The sequence below is a fragment of the Pongo pygmaeus genome, chromosome 15 (genome assembly GCF_028885625.2).
Source record: "Pongo pygmaeus isolate AG05252 chromosome 15, NHGRI_mPonPyg2-v2.0_pri, whole genome shotgun sequence".
Classification (NCBI taxonomy): domain Eukaryota; kingdom Metazoa; phylum Chordata; class Mammalia; order Primates; family Hominidae; genus Pongo; species Pongo pygmaeus.
This window is the reverse complement of record NC_072388.2, coordinates 22,573,179-22,596,871: the sequence shown is the minus strand read 5'-3', so window position 1 is coordinate 22,596,871 and position 23,693 is coordinate 22,573,179. Positions and strand designations below refer to the sequence as shown.

At 52.1% G+C, this 23,693-nt stretch overlaps 1 protein-coding gene across 3 annotated transcripts; it reads right to left on the bottom strand.

Moving 5' to 3' along the window:
- Positions 1-2,763: 2,763 nt before the first annotated feature.
- NYNRIN (NYN domain and retroviral integrase containing) lies at positions 2,764-23,187 on the bottom strand. Of its 3 annotated transcripts, none has more exons than XM_054449177.2 (9): positions 22,896-23,187; positions 22,538-22,752; positions 13,527-14,185; positions 11,846-13,402; positions 10,832-10,962; positions 10,588-10,684; positions 8,955-9,056; positions 8,635-8,736; positions 2,764-7,456 (listed from the first exon to the last, which is right to left on the bottom strand). In XM_054449177.2, exons 2-9 carry the CDS (start codon positions 22,733-22,735, stop codon positions 4,606-4,608), a joined length of 5,697 nt encoding a protein of 1,898 aa, XP_054305152.2. In that variant the 5' UTR covers positions 22,736-22,752; positions 22,896-23,187; the 3' UTR covers positions 2,764-4,605. The 3 variants fall into 3 exon arrangements, with proteins under 3 accessions (XP_054305152.2, XP_063507545.1, XP_054305154.2); XM_063651475.1 differs by lacking the exon at positions 22,896-23,187 and adding an exon at positions 16,270-16,431 and having other exon boundaries at positions 22,538-22,674; XM_054449179.2 differs by lacking the exons at positions 22,538-22,752; positions 22,896-23,187 and adding an exon at positions 15,162-16,197.
- Between the last annotated feature and the right edge of the window lie 506 nt (positions 23,188-23,693).

Here is a 23,693-nt window from a genome sequence, read left to right as displayed (position 1 = left end):
TCTTAGCGGACTCTATGTAGTGCATTAATAACAGATGGAGAGACCATAGATTAAGCGAGGGGAGACTAATTCTAACAACAAAATGAATGTACTTGTGTCAGAGGCAGTAGTATAGTGGTTAAGATGGTGAGCACAGAGGCCAGGCATGGTGGCTCATGCCTGTAATCCCAGCACTTTGGGAGACCGAGGCAGGTGGATCACCTGAGGTCAGGAGTTCGAGACCAGCCTGGCCAACGTGGTGAAACCCTGTCTCTACTAAAAGTACAAAAATTAGCCAGGTGTGGTGGCAGGCGCCTATAATACCAGCTACTCAGGAGGCTGAGGCATGAGAATCTCTTGAACCTGGGAGGCGGAAGTTGCAGTGAGCCGAGATCGTGCCACTGCACTCCAGCCTGGGCAACAAGAGCAAAACTCTGTTGCAAAAAAAAAAGAAAGAAAAAGGAAAGAAAAGAAAAGAAGGTGAGCACAGGAGTCAGTGCTCAAATCCAGCCTCTCAGTGGCCGTACATGACTTTCAGTGAGTTACTTCACCTCTCAGTGCCTCATTTTCTTCCATCTATAAAATGGAGATACTAATTGTATGCACCCCACAGGGTGGGAAAGCACTTAGAACAGTACCCAACACAGAGCAAGTATTCAGTATACGTAAGTTACTGTTACCAGATGACTTAGTAAACAAGTTAAAAATTGGACCTGTCCCAGGGATTCTTGGACAGTCTTTTAAAAGCAGGTAGGATTTTTTATTTATTGTAGCCATTTACCTGTTTCAAAGCTTTTGTCTTCCAGGTATGTTCACTTTCATTCATGAATACATAGACTTAGTAAATACTTGCTAGGAAAGCATGGTATAGCAAGGCTTAGGTGGTCCCAACCTCACCAGATAGTTTATGTAAGTTTTAACAGGGGCACGGGATAGGAATATTCTTTATTTTTATTGTTTGCTTATGTCATGGGATTGTCTGGATACTGGCAACTTTGTAATTTCTCTGTTAGAGACTTGGGGAAGCCCTCCTGCCAGGGCCCAAATAAGAAGGAATAATTGTGATGGTGTAAACCAGAGAAGCAGTGACTGGTTGACTAGAGTGTCCATGGTGCTTTATCACAGACAAAACTCTTTAATTCACCCCTCCAAAAATAGGAGGAATCTCAAACTTCTTTACAGACCTGGGAGATTGTTAAACAGCAAAGAAGAAAAACCTCACTGTCAGAGGACTTAGAAGCCAGTGCGAGTAAAATCTGATTCTTGCTTAAAGTTATCTAGAGTAAAAAATAATAACCAAAAGTAATAAATTGTTTGTAGTACAGGTCAGCAATGGAAAGGGTCAGCACTCTAAAGTGGAAGGCTGACTGGAAAGGTGGCTCGGCAAAATCCTATTATTTTTGGTGAAGGGGCTCAGGCAAGGCCTCTCTGACTGTCATGTGGGCTGAGACCCCAGGCCCCTGCACCATGGGCTCCTAAGCCACATTGTTTCCCTTACCACCCTGAACTGTATTTGTTTGTTGGATTGTCTGTCTCCCTCACCTGACTGTGGGCTGCAAAGAGACAGAGACCGTGTCACTCCTGTTACCTGTTAGCCATCCCACACCTAGGCAGAGCCTGGCACATAGCAGGTGTCCTATAAATACCGAATGAACAATGGTATGCCCATGGGCTGGGGAGTTCTCAGGAAGGATGATTCCCACCCCCACCCATATGCCAGCCATTGCCGGGCAGAACCCCAGGCAGGTGAGAAAGGCAGCAAAAAGCAAAGGCCTAAAGTCACGAAGCTTGGCCTGGGTTAAGAAGGTCTCTGACCCTGAGGGGAGAGAACAGCAAGAGTTCCCAGGGCAGGAAGAAGAGTAATGTTAGCTATATGTGATGAATGATATTCCATCCCAAGCCATACTAGCCTCTTCAAACAGATTATTTCATGCAATCCTTGAACCATCTCATAAATTAGGAATTGTTACCCTGCGTTTTACAGATGGGGAAACTGAGGCCTCAGGAAACAGCCTGCATAGGTAGCAAATATAGATGCAAACCTAGGTCTATAATTTTTCCAGTAAAATGAATCTGGTTCAGCACTAACACCATTCTCTCATCATTCATTTATTTTCTTTCTTTCATTCCTCCCTTCCTTCCTTCTTTCCTTCCTTCTTTCTTTCTTTCCTTCTTTCCTTCTTTCTCTTTTCTTTTTGAGATGGAGTCTTGCTCTGTCACCCAGGCTGGAGTGCAGTGGTGTGATCTCGGCTCACTGCAACCTCCACCTCCCAGGTCCAGGCAATTCTCCTGCCTCAGCCTCCTGAGTTTACAGGTACCTGACACCACACCCAGCTGATTTTTGTATTTTTAGTAGAGATGGGGTTTTGCCATGTTGGCCAGGCTGGTCTTGAACTCCTGGCCTCAAGCGATCCACCCACCTCGGCCTCCCAAAGTGCTGGGATAACAGGCATGAGCCACCGTGCCCTGCCTCATCACTCGTTTTCATTCCAACCCTGCCCACTTCCAAGACATTAACTGCCAAGGGTACCAGCTTGGAAGCCCAGAGGTGGGACTCTCCTTCCAGCCCTGCCATGAAGCAGCTATGAAGCCTTAAGCATATCACCCTCTGGGCCCTGGTCTCCTCATCTGTACAGTAAGAGCTTGGGGCAGATGGTCTGGAAAAGGTACTTTTCTTCAAATCTGCAAGTCTATCTGGAAAACATATAGCAGCCATACCCCATGACTGCCCCACACTCATTCCCACAATTGAGACTGAAGCTAAACAAAGAACTGGACATCAGCTCCAGTTTGATTCGTTTATTGACAAATCAAATGAAAAAAATTCACTTAAAAGAAGGATATGTGATCATAAATGTAGCTAACAGGGGGAACGCATACAGCACCAGGGAGGGAGAGTGAGGCTGGACATACCATTACAGAGAGGAGGAAGAGAAAGAATGGCGCGGGGGGCGGAGGAAAGAGAGCACCTGCCAAAAATCCCACACTTTCCACTTCTCAGCTATCACTCAATCATTTTTCTGGACAGGGTTAACAGCTAGAAATGGTTTAAGGGCAACATCCAGGTAGTTTGTCTGGAAGATCAGGGAGATGAAGAGTTGGAGAGAATGTGGGTGTAGGATTTTGAAGGATTCTCCAGCTTGAACCTGTTGCCAGAACCCTTTTCATGGTGAACTGGGAGTCAGGAAGCTTAATCCTGGTCTCAGCTCAGCCATGAACTCACTGTGTGACTTTGGGTGATCACTTTTCCGTCTGTGATCCTCTTTCCTCTGCTGTAAGACAATCAAGTTGGCAAGTTCTCCACTGGCTCTAGCACTCTGCAACGCCAAGCATTCTGGCAACCTGGGCTAGACCAGGAGACTGGCTCAGCTTCCGGAGAAATAAAACTACTCGGAAGGCCAGCCAGAGTGACGTGGCACTGGCCTTCACCTAGAGCCCACTTCCTTGGCAGCGGCAGCAATTCAGAGGGTGAGTGTACGTGCACACACCTGCAAGGAACTCACGCTCACTGCAAGGGTGATCTCTGCAAAGAATGGCTGTGAGGGAGCCTGGGTTTTGCTCTACACAGAAGGCAGGTCCACAGGACTCAGGGGGTGATACAGATGAAGCAATCACACAATCTGTAAGGTCTGGGACGCAGGATACAGTGGACGTAGAAGGAGCAGAGGGCTGTAGGCTTTGGGATGGGGTTGGGAGAGGTTGGGAGGTAGAGCCATGCCAGCACTTCGCCGTGTGCCACTCCTGTTGCAGACGCCCTCCCCCCTTAAAACAGAGGCCAGGGCCCCTGGGTCTAACAGAAGCAGCTCTTCAGGTAGAGATGCCACAGTTGGCATCAAGATCCTTGATTCCTGTGGGGTCAACACCATCAAAGCAGGGGTCAGGAATTGTCTCCATTGGCTGGAGTCAAATGAGGTAGACCAACCCATTTCCCCCTTGCCCTTCCCGTGCTGACAAGCCGGTGGCTTGTGGCTGGCCATCCTCCCACTCCAAGACACTGCCCTTGAGGCCTAGGAGGATGGCCAGCCCTGCCCTGACAGCTGTGCAGGCCACACCTGGCTTAGGAAAGCTGACCATGAGGCTAGGAGGCAACGGCCTGCCCACAGCCTGCCCAGGTTTATGTCATCTGTGACAGCTCTAAGGGCAAAGGGTCCCCAAAAGAACAGGTTGGAGGGAGGAGCCCACATTTGGGGTTTCTGTATGGGGAAGGACTGTGGTTCCAATTCCTAGGCCAACAGCCCAGTTTCATGGCCAAGATAGTAAGATTCTGGCATGAGTGTGTGTGTGCACACCACCACACACCTACATGTGAAGGGGAAAGAGGATACTTGGGGAAAAGACACTGAGCCTGGTATAGCCTAGAGGAGCACTCTATTTCCCAGTGTAAAACTGCCAGGGACCCACATCTGACAGCCTTTGGCAAATTCTCCGAGTACCCCAAACTGGGGATGTTTCCATGGGGATGCTGGTCCCTAGTTCAAGGCAATTCAGCAAAGCTTTATGAAGCAACTTCTCTACAAAAGGCACAACTGAGGGCCCCCAGTGGACTGAGAGCACTGCTGGGACAGGGGGAGGCCTAGCAGCAGAAACCCACGGCCCTGGGGCAGGGGGCCCCCCCACTGCTCCCGCTCACTGCTCCAAGACCTTGAAGGACAGGGGGGTGCCACTCTTGGCAAAGGCCTTCATCAGACTGCTGGGATAGATGCACCCCAGCTTCTCTGGGGTTGGGAAGCCCCATATCCTATAGAGTGACAGGCTCAGCCGGTCCCCGATATAGAAGGGACCCACCCATTTGGCACTGCTGCCATTCCTGGGGAGGGACAGCAAGAGGACCTGGTCACCCACATTCCACTCCTTCTCCTGGCTCTCCCGCTTGAAACGCCTGTTCTCGGCCTTTTCACTCGCCTTGTCAGCCACCCTCCAGTGGAGCTCCAGCAGCTCCCCCACCAGCTGCAGCAGGAAGACATCCATCTTGAGCCCTTCAATGTTTGCGCTGCTCATCTCCCACCACAGGGGCTCCGTGAGCCTTGACTCACCCCCGGTCAGAACCTTGAACGGTGTGGCGTCAGTGGAGGAGGCCCTGAAGGCCAGGTGCAGCAGGGGCAGGGAGGCCGCCCACTTCTTCCCATGCAGGAAGATGAACTCCTTGAGGGCCCTCTTGAATTCCCAGTAGGCCCCTGAGCTCGTCAGGCAGGGGAACTGGAGGTCCCTACTCAGGGAGGCCACCTGGGCTCCCAGGGCCAGCCCACAGCTCACAAGGACGTGCCGGGCAAACTGGGGCCCCTGGGCTGCCTCCAGCCTCACAGGAACACCCCACCTTGCAAACACATGCTGAAGCAGCACCTGGGCCACAGCCGTGTGTGTGTAGGGCTTCAGGGGGAATGCCTCCACCCACCTGGTGTTTGGGTCAGCCACAATAAGCACATGCTTATGGCCCTCCTCACTTATGGTGACCGGGCCCACCACCTCCATCTGCAGGTTCGACCAGGGGGCGGTCGACCTGAGGGGCCATGGGGACTCAATAACCTTCAACTCGCTGCCTATGAGATTTCGGGGGATGCAGAACAAGCAGCTTCTGCAGTAATCCTTCACATGCTCCTGCATCCCGGGCCACCACCCCAGCAAACGCAACTTCTTGTAGGTCTCTTCGGGCCTCTGGTGGGCCCCCAAGGGAATGTCATGCACAGAGAAAATCAGATCCCTCCGGAGTTGTGTCGGGACTACCCAGACCCTGGGCTTCTTATCTCCCTTGAACATAAGCAGGCCACTCTCCTTGTCGAGGCTGAGTGAGTTAAAGGCAGAACTAAACGGTGAGGAGCCGGACAGTTTCTGCCCAGCCTGCAGCCTGGCAATGATATCGGCCAGGGTGCTGTCACTCAGCTGTAATGCCAGCAAATTGGGCCTCTTGCCCATGGCATGGGGACTCACTGTAGGGGCTGGCACATCCTTTGGCAAACTCCACCACTGCCCACCCCCCTGGGCACCCTGCTTGGCCAGGGTGTCCACTGTCACAGCAAACAGAGAGCCCCGGTAGGAGGTTCGGTAGATAAACGGAAGGGATGAGAGGCCAGAGGTGAGAGATATAATGTAGGAGAGCAGGCTTGGGTGAGGGAGTGGAGCCCCATCAGAGGAGAGGAAGCCCCGAGCCCTCCAGAGGGGCAGGAGCTCCCACAGGAGGCTGAAGATCCAGTTGCAGTGAGTGAGGAAAACCACTGGGAGTGGGGACTGGCCAAAGCGCTCCAGGCCGCAGGCCACGGCTGCCAGGTGGGCATAGGTTGGCGTGTAAGGGGAGCAGGAGAAGGAAAGGGAGACAGGGGGGCTGGTGGGCGATAGAACATAGAGACCAAAGCCAGCACACCACTCATCCTCACGGTAGAAGCAGTAGCCCGACATATGGATGCAGACGAACGTGGACAGGTCAGAGAAAGGCGGCAGAACCTGGAAGAAGCGAGGCATGGCGGCCGCAGGGGTCAGCAGGCGGTTCTCTCCCAGCAGGCCCTGAAGGAGGGCCAATTCCAGGGCCCTCTTGCCTTTGTCCTGAACCAAGAGGGACCATCGGATCAACCAAGCTTTGGAAACCCTGCGGCCCTCCCGCACCTCAGGGTCCGCAGTGGTCCGGGAGGCATAGGAAAGGTCCAGGACCACCGGGGTGTCTCCAATGCAGCGGGAAAAATGCTTGAGAGCCCAGGCCACGGCATAGGGGCTGTCTCCCCCTGACTGAGGGCCCTGGCTCTCCTCGTCAGGGAGGAGGGGTTTTGAGGTATAGGCTATGGGGTGCTTCCTCCCTGAGTGCTCCTGATGGAGGATGGCCGTCAGGGCCACGTGGCTGACGGTCACCTCCAGGCGGAAGGGCAGCTGGGAGTTGGGGGCCATCAGGCAGAGGGCAGACACCAGGGCTCGCTTCAGGGCCAGGAAGGCCTCCTCGTGCTCCTGGTCCCACTGCCAGGCAGGCTTCTGCTTGAGGAGGCTGTGTAGGGGGCCCACAAGGGCTTCATAGTCAGGGATGGCATCCCTGTGTGAGTCCATGAAGCCCATGAAGAAGGAGAGTGCGGTGAAGTTGCTGGGGATGGTGAGCTGGGCCAGGTGGGCAAGAACCTGCTGGCAGGGAGCCTTCCCATCCCAGGGGATGCCCAGGTAAGGAGAAGCTGCACCCGGCAGGAGGTCAATGTCCAGGGCCCCATCGGGGGGATCATGGAGGCTGAGGCACCGCAGGATCTCCTCCGAAAGGGACGGGCACTCCACCCTGAACACTGACGCCAGTGAAGAGTCAAGGTCATCCTCCTCAGCCGCCTTCTGTGTTCCCTGACCCTGTCTCTGCTCCTCATCCTGCCTCTCCTCCTTCTCTTCCCTGACTTCTTCCATATTCGGCAGACTCTCCAGGGTCCCAGAGTCAGAGTCATCACTCAGCTCAGTGACACTGGCTGAGCTGGGAGGAAGGGTCTTCCACACCTTCAGGAAGTTGCCAATGTCAGTGTCCAACCTACACCAAAACAGATGGAAGAAGGAAGGGCAGCCCCATCCTGAGCAATCCTCCAAAGGGAAAGTACCTCTGTGGAAACCCCATTCCAAAGTGTCCTGAGGCTGGGCCAAGTGCCAACAACTTGCATGGCATAGGCACAATTGGGCCCCTGCCTATAAATACTTCCTCTACCTCATGCATGGGCCAGATCCCCAATATTAGAGGTTCATTTGTGCCTTAAAGGCTCATCCAATCAAAACTTCACTGACCAGGTAACATTTAAACTAGCTGTAAGCCAATGGTTTGATAAGAGATGACTGGCAGCTTCCAGCCTAACCCAGGATGAGCAATCCTGGAAAAGGGGGGGCAGTGTCACCAAAGCGAAGGAGAGCATGACAAGGAACTTGTGAGGACACAGCAGACAAACCTCATCCACATCACTTTTTTCCAAACTGGCAAGGTGAGACTGGGGGATCTGGCCCCAGGAAGCAGTGCTCTGCCCAGAAGATCCTGACCAAGGTCCCCTGCTGGGCCTAGGGAACTGGCAGGTGGGCAGCAGAGGATCCAAGTTACTGCAAACCAATTCTGCTGGCACCACCAATGTGACCTTGGAAAAGTCACTTGAGTCACAGATTCCTCATCTATAAAATGAGGACAGTGGTTATTTACGTATAACTCAAGTTGTGAGGATCGAATGAGATGATAAACATAGAAAAAAATCCTACTTTGTGAATATTCTAGACACAGCTTCCCTTGGATACAAAGAATAAGAGCAAGGCTGTTCACTGCAGCCTTGGACCCAACAGCATATAATGGAAGTGGTCAAATGGCCCTCAACAAGAAAACAGAAAAATCTATTGGATACTCATGTAGTGGAACACTATATGACCATTAAACAGAGCTACATGAATTAGCATAGGATACATCTGAAAAAACTAATAAATCATGGAGCACAAATGCCAGTTTGGAAGGATGCATATAGAATGTTAAAACCACATTCTACATATGTGCTTTCATGTATGTATTAAAACTTACTGTAAGTGGTTTATGAACACATAAACATGTGGCACAAGTATAAAGACATGAAAAAGTCAGATCACTCTGATCATTATTACGCACTAGATGTTGGCCAACACTAAGGGGAAGTTTCTGATCAGCTCCAGGAGGGCCTGGGAGGCTGGGCAGGCCTGACCTATTACCTGTTTGGCTTCTTCAGAAACTCATCCAAGGTGGGGCCATCACGGCCCAGGGGGTCATCAGGCACCATGAAGAGATTCCCCGCAAAGGTGAAAGGCAGCAAGCTGGGCCCAGGGGGAGAAGAGGCACAGTCACTGTGAGCTCTTGACCCACCCACACCCTGTTGTTGCCTGGCTTCTCCATGGGGCTGAGACCCACATCCTGGCAGGTGCTGGTGGACACTACTCCGAGGCCTCTCTTCCAGCCCTAATCTCTCCCATGCCAGGGGCTGCCTGACATCCAAGAGGAAGGAATGGCTCAAGCCTCTGGGGAGCCATCTTACCGATCTTTGACCATCAGTTTCTTGGAATTATTCATCAGGATGTGAATCTGCTCATTGGTGACAATGATGCCATCTGTCTCCTCTGCCAGCTTTACCATGAACCTGCAGGGAGAGGGGAAGTCACTAATGACCCAGTAACTAGCCCCCTCACTTCCTGGGTCCTCTGGGAAAATGAACTTGCAGCTTCACATTGAGGTGTGTCAGACAAAGACACTGCCCTTCCTACTCAGAAATCCAGGACCCCCAAGCCCATCCCCTCCTCTATGCAGCCATGTGAGATCACTGATAGGGATCAAGGTCATCCAAGGGTGACCTTGGATGCACGCACTCCCAGCTGTATATACAAACACACACCCCTGTTATACGCATAGGCACACACGTACACATGCACAGACACAGAAACTCACATTCGTCCACATTCACACAGGTGTATTTACTGCTTCCATTTTTTTGCATCTGTAAAACACAGATAAAATACCTACCTCATGTTGCTGTGAGGATTAAACTGAATGAGATAATGCTTTTAAGTGTCTAGGTAAGTGCCGGCCACACAGCACACACACAAATATTCCATTATAATGCTTCACCAATGCATAATATTCATATACATGCCAAGACATACAGACATATATATGCTAACACATATAAGCACACATACCTGAATAAACAAATCCACTTTTCCAAGGATCACCTTTCCTCTACAGAGGGCTGTGACCAGGAAAGAAAGCAAAGGCTACCTACTTCTCAGTAGTCCCTGAAACTTTCCATTCGGGCTCCCCAAAGCATGCTATTCTTCAAGTGCCCAGCAGAGGGACGGTCTGCGGAAAAGCCATCTTCCGTCAAACCCACGCCTGAACTTAGAGGCACTTAAAAACTCTATGGAGGGGACTAGCTCTACAAGGAGGGATGCGCGAGGTACTCTGCCTAGCCCTTCCCAGGCCTGGTTGGGTGCCAGGTCTTGGGAAGAGTGTGGAGAAACAGAACTTCTCCCTGCCTGGCATGAGAGTTGCCTATGTGAAACCAAGATCTCTGTCTGCCCAGCATCAACTCCAACCCAGGACCAGTGACTATGCCAGGGCCTTCCCTGCCCTAAGAGAGGCAGGGTCACAGGCTTCCTCTGAGCACAGAGGTCCTGCAGCATGCTGAGGAGTGGGCGCTTAGGATTGACAAGCAGGCAAGCATTCGGGGTTTAGGCATTCAGGGCTCTCCTTTTCCAGAGCCCTGCCCAGGGCTCCATCCACATCAGCCATGCACAGACCTCCACCAGTGCCAGGGCTCCGAGGGAGGAAAAGACTAAAGCAGTCTGGAGACATGAGCCTCAACCAAAACGTGCACCCAAAACCCTGGTGTTCACAGGTCATGGGGCAAGAATGCCTGTTAGCTAAGGCAGACGGACTCCAGAGTCCCAAAGTCAGGAACAACTCCGGGCTTGGGGAGAGACAACCTCGAGCCCTTTCCTCAATGTGCCCATCCCTCTGCCGACAGAGGCTCATGCTCCACCCCCCTCTGCACAACCCACACCCCCAACATGTTTGCCTCCATTTCCCCAGAGAAGACAGGCCAGACTCCACCTGACACACCAGCCAGGCCCAACTCCCTGAGCCCAGAAGGGCAGGCCTGGGGACCGGCACACCTATAATCGTAGGTGGTGATCTTCTTGCCATTCTCAAGCTGGGAGGGCGTGATTGAAAGCATCTTGAGCGAGTGTAGCTTCGTCAGAAAGTGGCTCTCTGGGGGCGAAAGGCAGAAGACAGAAATGGTCAAGGGAGGGCTAAGTGGAAATGGCCACTCTGGGGTGGCAGAGGGTGGGGACAGCAAGGCAGAGAGAAGAAAGCCTGGTGACACTGCGGAGGCTGGGCAGGCATGGGACACCTCACCTCTCACCCTCCGATTCTTCTTCAGCTGCCAGGTGGGTACAAACACAGTGACCTCTCGGTGTCCCCGGTTCCAGAAAAACTGCACTGCCATGGCAATTCCTCGGCAGGAGAAGAAGTGCTGGAGGCCGTGCCTGTGGGGTCGTGGGACAAGGAAAGACCCTGCCTCACCACTCCTCCCTCAGAACCAGCCCTGGGGCAGCAAGCTAGCAATGCCAGCACCAAGGACACCAATGATGCCCTCTCCGCTTCCCTCCATACTCAGACATTCTGTGAGCACCTACTGGATGCAGGGCACTGCCAGAAACTCTGTGTGTGTGTGCGCACATGTGTGTGTGTGCGTGCGCATGTGTGTGTGTGCATGTACCTGTGTGTACACACGTGTGTAGGGACATTGAGGGCAAGAGGAAGAAGGCAGCCCCTCCACTCAGAGAGCTCAGTTGAGGGCTTAAAGCAAACAAAAATTCCCTGGCCACCGACAGTGTGCTGGGAGTGTGCTCTGCACGGATAACTACTCTATCATGTGGCAAATTATGTGGCATGCACATGTTTATGCTAACACCTCTACAGCAGTAAGTACTATGCAGGAAGGGCAATCGCTAAGGGCCAGCACAGTCAGGAAAAGAAATCTGTGCTGGGCCTTGAAGTTTGGGCTAAAAGTTTAAAAGCTGGCCTGGGAAGGGCGTGGACCTTGGCAGTGGACACATCTGAGCCAAAAGGCCAGCTGGACCCCTTGCTGGCTCAGGGATCTTGGGCAAGATTTCCCACCTCTGAGCCTGCTTCAGCATCTATCAGAGAGGGAAACCAGAAACCTGCCCTTGAGGGCTGCTGTGAGGATTCCATGCACACTGCCTGGCACGCAGAAGCCATTCAACATGGATGGACCACTTCCCTCCCATCTCTTCCCCATGTCACCCATAGGAAGGTTGGGAAGGGATGCCCACATTCTGTCCCCCAGGGATACCCTGCCCCAGCTCCACAGCATCCCCAGCCCACCCCACGCCCGTGACTACTCACACCATGGCCACACTGCTGCCATCGATGACCACTCGCCGCAACCCCTGGTTTCCAGGTTCCCCTGACAGGTTCAGCTCAAAAGGTGTATTCAGGGCCTCGTGGTACCTCTGGAAGCTGGTCACTGTGCTGTTCGCTTGCAGGTGGCGAGGTGGCTGCCTTGGGGCCCCCTCCCAAGCCCCCAGGAGCCCCTCCATCTGAAACTGGTGCTTACTGCTGAGGGCCAAGGTGCCACTGGGCTGGGGACCCTGCCTTCCAGCCTGCCCCTGGCCCTTCGATAAGGAGACACTAGCCCTTGATGTAGGCTGGACCTCACTCAGAAGTTTGGCTACATCCAAGGTTGGCCCTGCATCCGTGGGCACCTTCTGAGCTGCAGGTGTTTTGGGAGCTCTGGAGACTCGGGGGGTCACAGGTACTTTGGGAGCTGCAGGTGCTTTGGAAGCTGCAGGTGCTTTGGAAACTGTAGCTGCAGGCCCAGCTTGAGCTTTGGGTGTTTTGGGACCTGCAGTTGATGTTTTTGCTACAGGCATCTTCTGAGCCTGGGGAGTTTTTGGAGTTGTGGGTTCCACTTGAGCTGCCAACACCGGTTGATTCACAACTGTTTTTTGAGCTGTGGCCATCAATTGAGCTGTTGGCTTTGTTGGAGCCAAAGGCACTTCAGGAGCTGCAGGCTCTGTGTGCACGGCCGGCATCATTCGAGATGTAGGCACTTTGGGAGCTGCAGGTGGCACTGGAGTTCTGGGGGGATTTTCAGCTTTGGGCACTGCTGCAGCCATGGGCACTTTGACAGTTTCAGGCACTGTTTGAGCTCCAAGTACTGATTGATCTGTCAGCCCCCCTTGAGCCACGGGCTTCCCTTGCCCTGTTGGCAGCACTGGAGTGGGTCCCTCTTCCAGTCCCTTACAATCCAACTGCATACTCCCTTGATCCCCCGGCTCACCTCCAGCCTGTAGTTGGGGTGTAGAGGTCAAGGGTGGCCCTATCTGTGGGAGATCCAAGCTAACTTTGTCTTTTACATCTGAGCTCCCAGGGACCACCAATAAACTCATAACTTTTGGGGGAATCTCTGGCCTTGGGCAATTCTGCAGGGCTGCTTCTCCTCCCAGCCCCCCATCTGGTCTACCAGCTGGGCTTTCTGCACTAGGCAGAGGAGCCAGCTCCTTCTGCTTCCACTCCAGATTTAAGGGCAAAGGATTCTGCCCTGGCAGCTTCAACTGAATGGGGCCCAGAGGTCTCTGCCAGAAGGGGAAATTGAAGCACGCCTGGGACAGGAGCCAGGCCAGATGTAGAGAATGCAGCTCATTGATCCTCCAGAAGGTTGCAGCAATAGCCCCCGGCCACAATGGCCCAAAGGCTGGCCCCGGGGTCCAGGCCTTCCAGGGTGGGCACACACCCAAGGCTGATACTGGAGGTTGGAAGAGGAGTTTATCTTCTATCTTCTGAACCTGCCTTTGCTTCAACAAGGCTTGTGTGTGGCTCGTGGAGTCCTGGCTGCTGGTGGCTTGCACTGGCCCTTCCTCTTGAGCACTGTCCATACCATCTTGGTTGTTGGAACCGACCCTGGAGGAAGCCCAAGTTCATTGAAAAGGTGGAAGGCCAGTTTGATCCCAAACTACTACTATTTCCTTAGGGTAGGGGAGCAGGGGTAGGATCAGAGAAGCCAGGCTCATTCTCCAGAACTTACCGTACCAGCTGGTTTGCTGCCTCCTGCGGTATGCTCTGGGCTGGGATCAGGGACCCAGTGGCTCCCAGGCTAGATAATCTCTTTGAATTTTCTGGGCCCCTGTTCTGGAGGGTCCCCATGTCCACAAAGGGTCCAGGACTCTCTCCCACGGACACCATGGCTGGGGCTTCCTTCTGCTGCTGGGGAGGGCAGATTAGAACCTCCGGATCAGAGTGGGAGTCAGAGATGCCAAAGCGGCTGAGCCACTCGATGATGTCTTCCTTGCCCGCAGCATCCCGCACCAGGCTCAGCAGCAGCTCCTGGACCGCTGGGGGCAGCTGCAGTAGGTCCCCTGCATGCTGGTCACCACGGATCCAGACCAGGGCCCCAAAGGCCCGGGTCACCTCAGCCTCCCAGATCCCCCGGGGGGTCAGCAGAGGGGCAGGGCCCCAGCGCAGTCGCCCCACCAGCTCCTCCAGCCAGTTCTGTGTCATGATGAAAGACTCAGTCAGCCCGCCCACCATCAGGGAGCCAGGGGGGCCAGGCACCAGGTAGGCTAGGGTGCTCCAGCAGAGGCAGTCCAGGAAGAGGCCTTGGGCCCCAAGGAAGGCACAGTGCAGGATCGGCGGGTAGCGAACCTCTTTCCACAGCTCTGGGCTGCACAGGCCCTTCAGGTATTCCTGGGCACAGTGGGGAGAACACAATGAAGTCAGCCCGTTAGGGGTCTGCCCCTGGATCTGCCCTCGCCACCCAAAAGACCAGCCCCTCACTAACCATGTGGCCCCACCACTACCACCCCCCATCCACCATGAGCCAAATGACTCCCCCATGGCCAGCCACTCTCTCCCTGGTCCTGCACCTTCACACACCCATTTCTTTCCAGGGAACACCAACAGAACAGGGAAGCCTGGGAGAGAGGAGGGAAAGAACCCAGGTTGCAGCTCCAACTCGACCTCAACTGATTAGGTTAATCGTGGGGCATCTATCACCTTCTCAGCACCTCAGTCTCTTCGCCGAGAAAAAGGAAGGTTAAACTGGATGCTCCTGAGGTCTAGCCCCAGTCTGGCGTTCCTGAATTGTGTGACAGCTGGGGGGAAAGTGGCTGCACACTACTGAGCATCCTCCATAAGCTAGGAACTATGCAACCTGCGGCAAGTTATTAATCACACAACACGCCTGCCCCCATGCCTGCAGTTCCTCATCTGTAAAATGGGAACAGTAATAGTTCCTGCCTCATTGGGCCACTCTGAAGCTTCAGTGAATTAATACGCAGAAAGTACTGAGGATGACACCTGGCACAGCCTGTTCCCATTTTGCAGGCTGAGAAGAGCTATGCAGCTTGCCCAAGGGCACACAGCTAAAGGCTCTGATACCAGAATTTTTTCAACCTCCTCTGGCAGACCACAGTGACTACAGGGTAATCATGTGAGACTCAAGCTTCATCCCCCTCCAGAATGCCTCTAGCACAACCTGTACCCCTGATCATAGTAACTCTGTTGCCCAGAGGCGACAGAGGAGGAGATAAGCCACTGGGCCAGTGTCCAGGGGAACCCCTGCACCCGCACATACACGCAATAGCTAACCAGAAGGAAGACCTCTGGCTTTCTGGGCAGACCAAGTCCTAGAGTTCACAGAGCCCACAGGGCACACACTCACCATCTTTAGCAGTGGCTGGGGTGGGCGAGGTTGGGGTTCCTCCACTCTGGCTGAGTTCCATCAGTGTGGTCCCATGAACTCTCGCTCCAATCAGCCACCCCATATGGACTTCATATGCCCCCATGCCCCTCCACATCCCCTTTCTTTGATAGTCATCCCTCCCATCCCTCTTCCTGCTTTTTCCTGGCAGTCCCATACTCCATTTTGGATCTCCAACAGCGATCCTGAAGACCACACAGGTGCCTCTGCTCAGTCCCCGGGCCATCCTTCCCTGCTCGGGCCTACGTGTCCCTCTTCCACCTGGCTGAGGTCACAGACCTGCAACTTCTTCCTCAGAGCCTGAAATACATGTCTAACCCCTTTTCAATCAGTTCAAAACCAGCTCAAAACCTGATGGACATCCCAAGCCAACCTCTCCTACCCCAACCTCATCTGGTCCCACTGCCTAGCAAGGTTAAATCTGAGCAGGTGTGGGCTGTCTCAGACCTTAACAAATATTCCCCACCCCATGCACCCCCATTTCAATGACCTCAAAACAACATGAAAAATGGAGAGATGTGCTAGGGAAGAAGATTATGGGTGGCTTCTTTCTCTTTCTGCAGAGAGCTTAGAATATTTATGGTTCCATCAACTGTTCAATATTTTATTTTATTTTATTTTATTTTATTTATTTTATTTTTTGAGACAGAGTATCGCTCTGTCACCCAGGCTGGAGTACGGTGGCACAGCTAGAGGCTCTGACACCAGAATTTTTCCACTGCAGTGATCTCGGCTCCCTGCAGCCTCCGCCTGCTAGGTTTAAGCAATTCTCCTGCCTTAGCCTCCTGAGTAGCTGGGATTACAGATGTGCACCACCAAGCCCGGCTAATTTTTGTATTTTTAGTAGAGATGGGGTTTTGCCGTGTTGGTCAAGCTGGTCTTGAACTCCTGGCCTCATGCGATCCACCCGCCTCAGCCTCCTAAAGTGCTGGGATTATAGGTGTGAGCCACCGTGCCCGGCCCGATATTTTAAAATTAAGAAATATATAGGAACTGTGATAATTTTTAAAATAATAAATCTGAACTAATATTTAGTGAGAGCTTATTATGTGTCAGGCACTTTGCACACCTTATCTTATTTATTCCTCTCTCTGCCCTTTAAGGAAACACTATTATCCCCATTTTAGATGAGCAAGGAAGGCCATATGTCCAAGATCACACAGTTAGTAGGCTGGGATAATCAGGCACTCTAGCTCCACAGTCGGGGGTCTTCACCATGATGCCGTCTGTACTGTAGAGGGAGAGAAGATAAGGAAACAACAGGCATTTACAGCCTGAAAATACCTGAACAGCTTTCCTGCCTAAAGCCAACCCAGACCTTCTTCCTCCAAGAGGAGAAAAAATAGAGAAGAGGCAGGAACAACTAACAACTAGGTAGAAAGGTGATACTGAAGAATAGAAAAGGGCACAGAAAAAGAGCACTGTATTTGTAAGAATATATTGTCCAATACCCACAGGTCGTTAGTCAACTTGTAAGTTAAATAAAAGCATTTATATGACATATTTTAATACTATTCTGTACTTGTCAAGGTGCTTTATTACTTAACACCTAACTTAGGGTTCTCCTTTCTCATAAGTCAGTTATCATTCATTGTCTACTTTCCAGAACCACCCCAATTTACACTGCAGGATACTCAAAAGGCTCAGAAAACAACAAGAAGAAACTCTGGAATTGGAAGTGAAGGGGAACATGAAAAACCATGTTCTCTGAGGAGCAGTTAGATCTGGGAGCCCAACCACTCCCAACACACACACACACACACATTCACACACACACATTCACACACACACACACACACACAGGCTTGGCAAGTACCTTCCCGCTCACTGGAGGGCTGTTCTCCAAGGAGTACAAAACAAGGTCTTAGGAGTCGAGGTTGATCAGCATAATCAAAGGTGTGAGCACCACACAAAAAACACGGAGAGAGTGAGGAGGGCCAAAGAATGATGTATACAATGCAAGCTAAATGCAGAGAAACTCATTCTTCCCACTCAGAGATTTGCTTGACAGCCAGACCCTGACCCTCCAGGCCAGGGAAGAGAGGCATACGTTCTGGAAAACCTGGCCAGCCCAAGAGCAAAGACTTAAAGATCACAAAACGGGGTCCCTAACCGACAGCACCTGCAAATCTCTGTACAATCAAGCTCAAAATCAACAAGTCTTGCCCACAGCCTCCACTCCCAGTCAGCTTTTTGTCCTTCACTCTTTTTCATGCAAGGATTATCAGGCTTATGAGGAAAACTTCTAGTGTGAAACACAGAGGACAAACCATACAATAAAACAAAAAAGCAACCTGAAAGAAGAGAAACTGGGGGGAGAAGAAAACTTCAAAAAGCTTACTATCATTTCTATCCTCAGAGAGGTAACAAAGAATATGGTACACACTAAACAAGAATAGAATACATACATTTCAAACTTTATTTAAAAAGCGTAGGATACTATTTTTTAACAGAGAGAATATAAGTGACTTCTAGACATTAAAAATTTGATGGCAGAAATGAAAGACCCAAGAAAAGGCTTCAAAGATAAAATTAAGGAAATCTTCAGAAAGCAGAACAAAAAGTTAAAGTTGAAAAAGAGGAGAAAACGTAAGAAAAGTAGAGGACTTCCAGAAAGAGAGGACAGAGATAGCACAGGAGAGGAAATCATCCACTAAATATTTCCCCACATTTCCCGGATCTGAGGAACATGAGTGTCCAGATAGAAGGCCCCCTAAGTACAACAAGAGTGCCTGACAATGGAGGAAAACAGAATCGCACAAAGGGGACTCACTGGGAGACTGCAGAACATTGGGGAAAACTGACAACTTCCAGAGAAAAAAACATCTCACACAAATGACCAGGGACCAGAATAGCTTCAGGCTCCTCCAAACGGAGCACAACCCTCACATTTCTGAAGGAAAATAATTTTCCTTTTATAATTCGATATCAGCCAAGCTATCAATCAAGTATCCTTTGGCTATGCAACGTGGACATGCAACCTCAGCATTTTTCCTCCTGTAAAACCTTTCCCGGGAAGCCACTGGAGAGCAGTTTTCCAGCAAACCAAATAGGAAAGAAGCAAAGACCATCTCCAGGATGATGGTGAAGAGAAATCTCAGAATTTATTCATCCATTAGACAAATCATTCTTGACTACATGCCAGGCACTGTTTTAGAGTGACAATGGTCATTACACAGGACAACTAGTTCAGATTGGAGGGTATGACTCAAGAGACAGGCATGTTGAAAGCAGGCACCTGCATACACTTTGCTACTGCACCATCTTTTTAACTTGAGGCTACAGATGGATATGTTCCATCAACCCAAGAAAGAAAAAGTTTCAAGGTCCAGGACATGAGTATTTAGCAAAGAAAAAAGGCAAAGGATGCCAAGAACGACAGCTGTGTCAGCCTGGAAAGCAACTGACCAGACAGGAGAGATGGCGCCAAGAAAAAGTTAGGAACCAAAAGAACACCTTGAACTGATAGACTGACCTTGTAGAAAATTGTACTGAGAGGCTACTGGAAGTGGTAAGAATTAACAATAGGTACAAAGAAAGGCAAATTGAAAAACAAGGAGTGCTTAACCTCAATGACCTCAGTGAAACTAAAAAGTAAGAAGGAAAACAAAATCATAGTACACTTCAGTGCTTCGATGTGAATGCTATGTGCACAGGCATAATGAGGCAATGCTAAATGTAGATTTAGCAGATAATTGAAACAGAACTATCTTGAGAAGAGGGGCTGGCCGTGAAAGGGAGCTAAATCCTCACATACAATAATGGAACCAAAAAAAGATAACACCAAACGTCGATTAATTAAAAGACATCAGTGTCTACATATTCTTTTAGAAATGTGGAGATGCGTAAATGCCAGAGCAAATATTGTCAGTGGGGACGGTTACTGAAGGAGGAATTGGGAGGGCCAGGGCAGGGAACCACTGTGTGCTCTTCTAAGCCTTTTGGTAATAATTGGACTTTTCAAATGTGTATTACTTTGATAAAAGAAAATTTAAGTTTAAAGAAAAAGAAGTATTCAGTGCCCACAGCACAAGTAGGTGTCCTGGTAAATGTTTAACAATCAGCTAGGGGTGGGGGGTAACCTTGATTTGCCGCATTTGCCGATTTCTGTGGCATAAATACTCCCCCCATGGGTGTAAATACTCCTCCACTCGCTTGCACAATTTCCGAAATTTTAACAGTGGGTCCATAGGAGCCAACTCCAGGCACTGACCACAACCAACTCTCAGGGTACTGCTCCCAGTTAGTGTGCAGCAAAGATAGTTCAACTTCCATCTGACAGCCAAGCCAGATGTCGGCAGGCCACACCCTGTCCCAGAGCTCCAGAACCCAGTCTCCAGAAGGTACTCTTGCCCACTACCACTGTCTTTAGGCTCCCCATCACCTCCCACAGTGGTCACCTCTCTTCTCTGCCGCCCGCCCCATCCTCACCTCATTGCCAAAGGGGAGAAGGGCGGAGCAGGGCTTGTCCCGGGCCTCTTCTGATCATTACTAAAACCCGCCTCTCCACTCACTGATTTCACCTCAGAGAGGCCTCCCCAGTGTTTGTTTTGCTGCCTGGGAATGTGTTTCACAGTAATGTCTTCAGTGTTTTTTAATCGCACCACAACAAAACAATTTCAAAGCACTCAAGTTTTACAGAGATTTTCCTGAGAAACCAACCACATAGAAACACACTCAGGCCCTTCTCTAGATGAGCCTGTGTCCTTCTCGACCCCTCCTCCCCTCAGACCGCAACAAGCCACCTTCACCATCAGCCCTCCCCCAGTCCTGCAACCTGTGGTCTCCCAGAGTCCTCTCTGCCTGTTGGCCTATGTTCAGTAGGCCATTAACAAAGTGCATGTTTCTGTGTCCCTACAGCTGAGATTGGGGCCAGCCACGCTGCCTCGCTATGAGAACCACAAGACATCCTTACACTTGGGAAACGTTCATGTGTCAGATTGCTGGACCTTAGACAGCATTTAATCCAAGACTTCCACTTTACAGACAGGGAGATCGAGACTCAGAGAGGGAAAAGGACTTGCTCAAAGTTACGCAGCTAGTTAAAAACAATAGTAGCTAACATCTATACTCTATAGCTCTCCACATTTTATAACAGTATTGTAAGATGCATGATTTCAGCAGACTCTCACAAACTCTTCATGAACCAGGTATTATTATAGTCTGTTCCATAGATGAGGGAAATGGCTCAAGAGAGGATACATTATTTGGTCTGGTCACCCAGTTAACAGGCAGCAAACCCCAGTCTCAAACTCTCCTCACCATACCCTTCCCATCTTGGTTGTAACTTGGTGACAGCATATCAAACCCAGATCCCCTAACCCCTAAGACAAAACTTTAACCACCCCCACCTTCCCTGTCCTCCTTCTCCAAATTGCCAACAAAGTCTCCTTTATGCTCATTGTGTACAATAAGGCAGGGAGCTACCCAGAATCCCCTCACACTGGGTTCCCATTTTTCAACAATGCCTTTCCCAAAGGGAAGACAAAGAGGGAGTGGAAGAGCAGGGCTAGGAATCAAGGGAGCCACTGATTCCATTAGCGGGGCCTGCAGTAGGAGCCTGAGGGGTGAGACCTGCGGTCCGAAGAAGCCTGAAGCAGCAGAGGGAGACGGAGCAGGTAAGCCTGGAGAAGCCAGTCCAGGATTTGAGCAAGGAGGGGGTGGGGGGGTACCTCCGAAAGTGTGAGTCCTGGCCCGGCACAGTGGTTCATGCCTGTAATCCCAGCACTTTGGGAGGCCGAGGCGGGTGGATCACCTGAGGCCAGGCGTTCGAGACCAACCTGGTCAACATGGTGAAACCTCATCTCTACTAAAATACAAAAATTTAGCTGGGCATGGTGGCGCGTGCCTGTAATCCCAGCTACTCAGGAGGCTGAGGCAGGAGAATCACTTGAACACAAGAGGCAGAGGTGGAGGTTGCAGTGAGCCAAGACCGCGCCATTGCACTCCAGCCTGGGCAACAGAGTGAAACTCCATCTCAAAAAAAAAAAACAAAGAAAAAGAAAGTGCAAGTCCCCTAAGAGGGTGAGCTGCTGCCTTTCAAAGTAACAAAAAGATTAAGAATCCAAAGAACCCAAAACACTCCTCTTGTTAGCCTACCCTACCCCGGCTTCTGAAATGTCTTCCTCTCAAGGCCTCTAGCACATATGTTCTCTGGGAAGACACCCCTTCCCTCTCTTAGCCCCTCTGTCAAAATTGGAAAAACTGCTGACCCAGCAGCTCCACAGAGGGGTTGAGGGAGGAACTTCCCAGCCTGCCTGCCTACCAGGCTGGCTGGCCGAGTTCTGGGCCTCCCCACCCATGGCCTTGACCAATTAAGATATAGGTATAGACCCAGCTGCAGTAGGTGTGTGTGTTGAAGGGGAAGGTGGTCTGGGGCAGAGGGAGGCTGTGGCATTCCTACAAAGAAGAAGTAAGATAAAGGAATCTAAGGGAAGAGGTAAACTTTGGGGGACAGTGGAATCTGACAGGCCCAAGGGGAGGAAAACTTGTGAGAGAAGCCAGGGAGGTTGCAAGAGAGGCGTGCTGTGATCTGGCCTGTCCAAGGTCCAGCCCCACATAGCAAGCCCTTTCATCTGAAAGCCCACAGCCCTCCTCCCAGACTCCCACCCATCTCCAAGGACTGGGAATCTGGGAAGAGGGCTGCACCCCACTCTGAACCCCTGCAAGAAGCTGAGTGGCATCAAGAGTGTGGGGCAGGGAGCCCAGAGCCCTGGGTTCTGGTCCAACCCCCACCACCTCACCTACCTGACTCTGAGCACTCAGCCAGGCCCCTTACCCTCTCTGGCCACCAGTACCTCATCTGTAAAATGCCAGTATCACTCTAGAAGCATCTCTAAAGGCCCCTCCAGTCCTAGTACTCAGAGGCTCCAAGGGGCAGTCCAGGATTTAAGGAGACTTAAAAGGAGACAGAAGGACCTGGGCCTTTCAGTCTTGGTGGAGAACAAAGAGGTGTGTTGCAGAGGCCACAGAAATACAGCGCCTTGAGTTGCTCCCCAGATGGAAAAGTGGGACTACTGATGCTGGGGCCCTGGCCGGGGAAGTCTCATGGGGGGACACACACCGAGGAGGTGCTCTCAGTGCACTTGAGGGACAGAGGTGACACGTAGGGAAGGGGTGGGGCAGGAAAGGAAGGAACCAGAGGGAAGAAGCGGGCATGGAAGGAGCGCAGGCTGATCTGGCGAGGCAGGAGGATGGCCCAGTACCTGCCTGCCACACTGCCAAATCCAGGCGGGCGCAGGGTGGGTGGTGCCTCTGCGGACCACCATCTCCCCAGGGGAAGGGGAGAGAGTGATCTGGCTGGAAAAGATGGGTGGGGGTGGGGAGAAGCTGTTTACCTTGGCTTTGCCCATGTTCTCTCGGGGCCCCTCGAGCTGTAGCCAGAAGTAGGGGGTGTCCGGGCGGCTCTGGAAGGCGTTCAGCTTGACCCTAAAGATGCGCTGCACTTGCAGCCGCTGCCGCTGCACCCGAGGCTTCGATTTTGTCTGCACCATGAACCATTCCTGCGCCGGAGGATCGCCCCCAGACAGGAGCATGGCTGCCCCGCCCGCTCCTGGAACGAAGAAGACGATAGTGTCACCAGGGTCTCGGTGCGGCAGGCGCCCCAGCCCCCAGTCCCAGGAGCCTAAGCCACGCCCCCTCCTCCCCGCGGCGCGCCCCCCGCACGGCCTCCTTCCTCCCGGCGGCGGGACCCACCCGGCACGGCTCGGGCGCCCGCCCTCTGGAGCTTGGTCCCCTTCGACCGCTGCTACCGCGACGAGCTCTTCCTGCCCGGGGTTGTAGCTAGGGGTGGGACCGGTCGGGCTCCTGCCGCCCTTCCCTCCGCCCCCAGCCTTCCCCTTCCAGCACTCCGCCAGCCCCTCCTGGATCAACTCTGTCTCCGTCTGCTGGATAGCTTAAAGGGGCGCGGAGAAAAGGGAGGGGGAGCCGGGGCGGGGAGAAGGGGGCGGGGAGGGTCCCGGAGGCCTCTGCCTTCCACCCAAGTTTTGGGCCCAGAGCCAGAATCCAGGGGTCAAAGTTAGTTTCCTTCCACGTTCCCCTCTTGCTAGTGGAAGGACAGGGAAGAGGAAGGAGGGGAGGATTGGTTTCCGGCACCCTTTTTTGAGATTTGGAACGGGGATCTCTCCCCTTTACCCCCACCTCCCCCCCCCCGCCCCCAACCGCCTCTCCCAGGCGTCCCAAGAGAACGGGGACCTCGGCCACTCCTTCCCTGGGAGGAAAGGGTTAAGGTAGAGTAGGGTGGGGAGCCCAGGGAGGCCGGGGCCTAAGGAAACTCTGGGCTGGAGACCAAGCAGGAAGGAAAGGGTAACAGCACTGACTCCCCACCCCCCACTGAAGTCTAGGGACAGCCTGGAGCTGGCGGGCAGCCCAGACCCTCCTGAAGCCCCCCAGGGCTGGAGGAGCGGGAGAGCTGCCAGAGTTTTCAGACTTGAGTTGTTTATGAAAGCCCTTTTTAGCACGTTTGAGTTATGCTGTGAGGGGAAGGAGATAGAG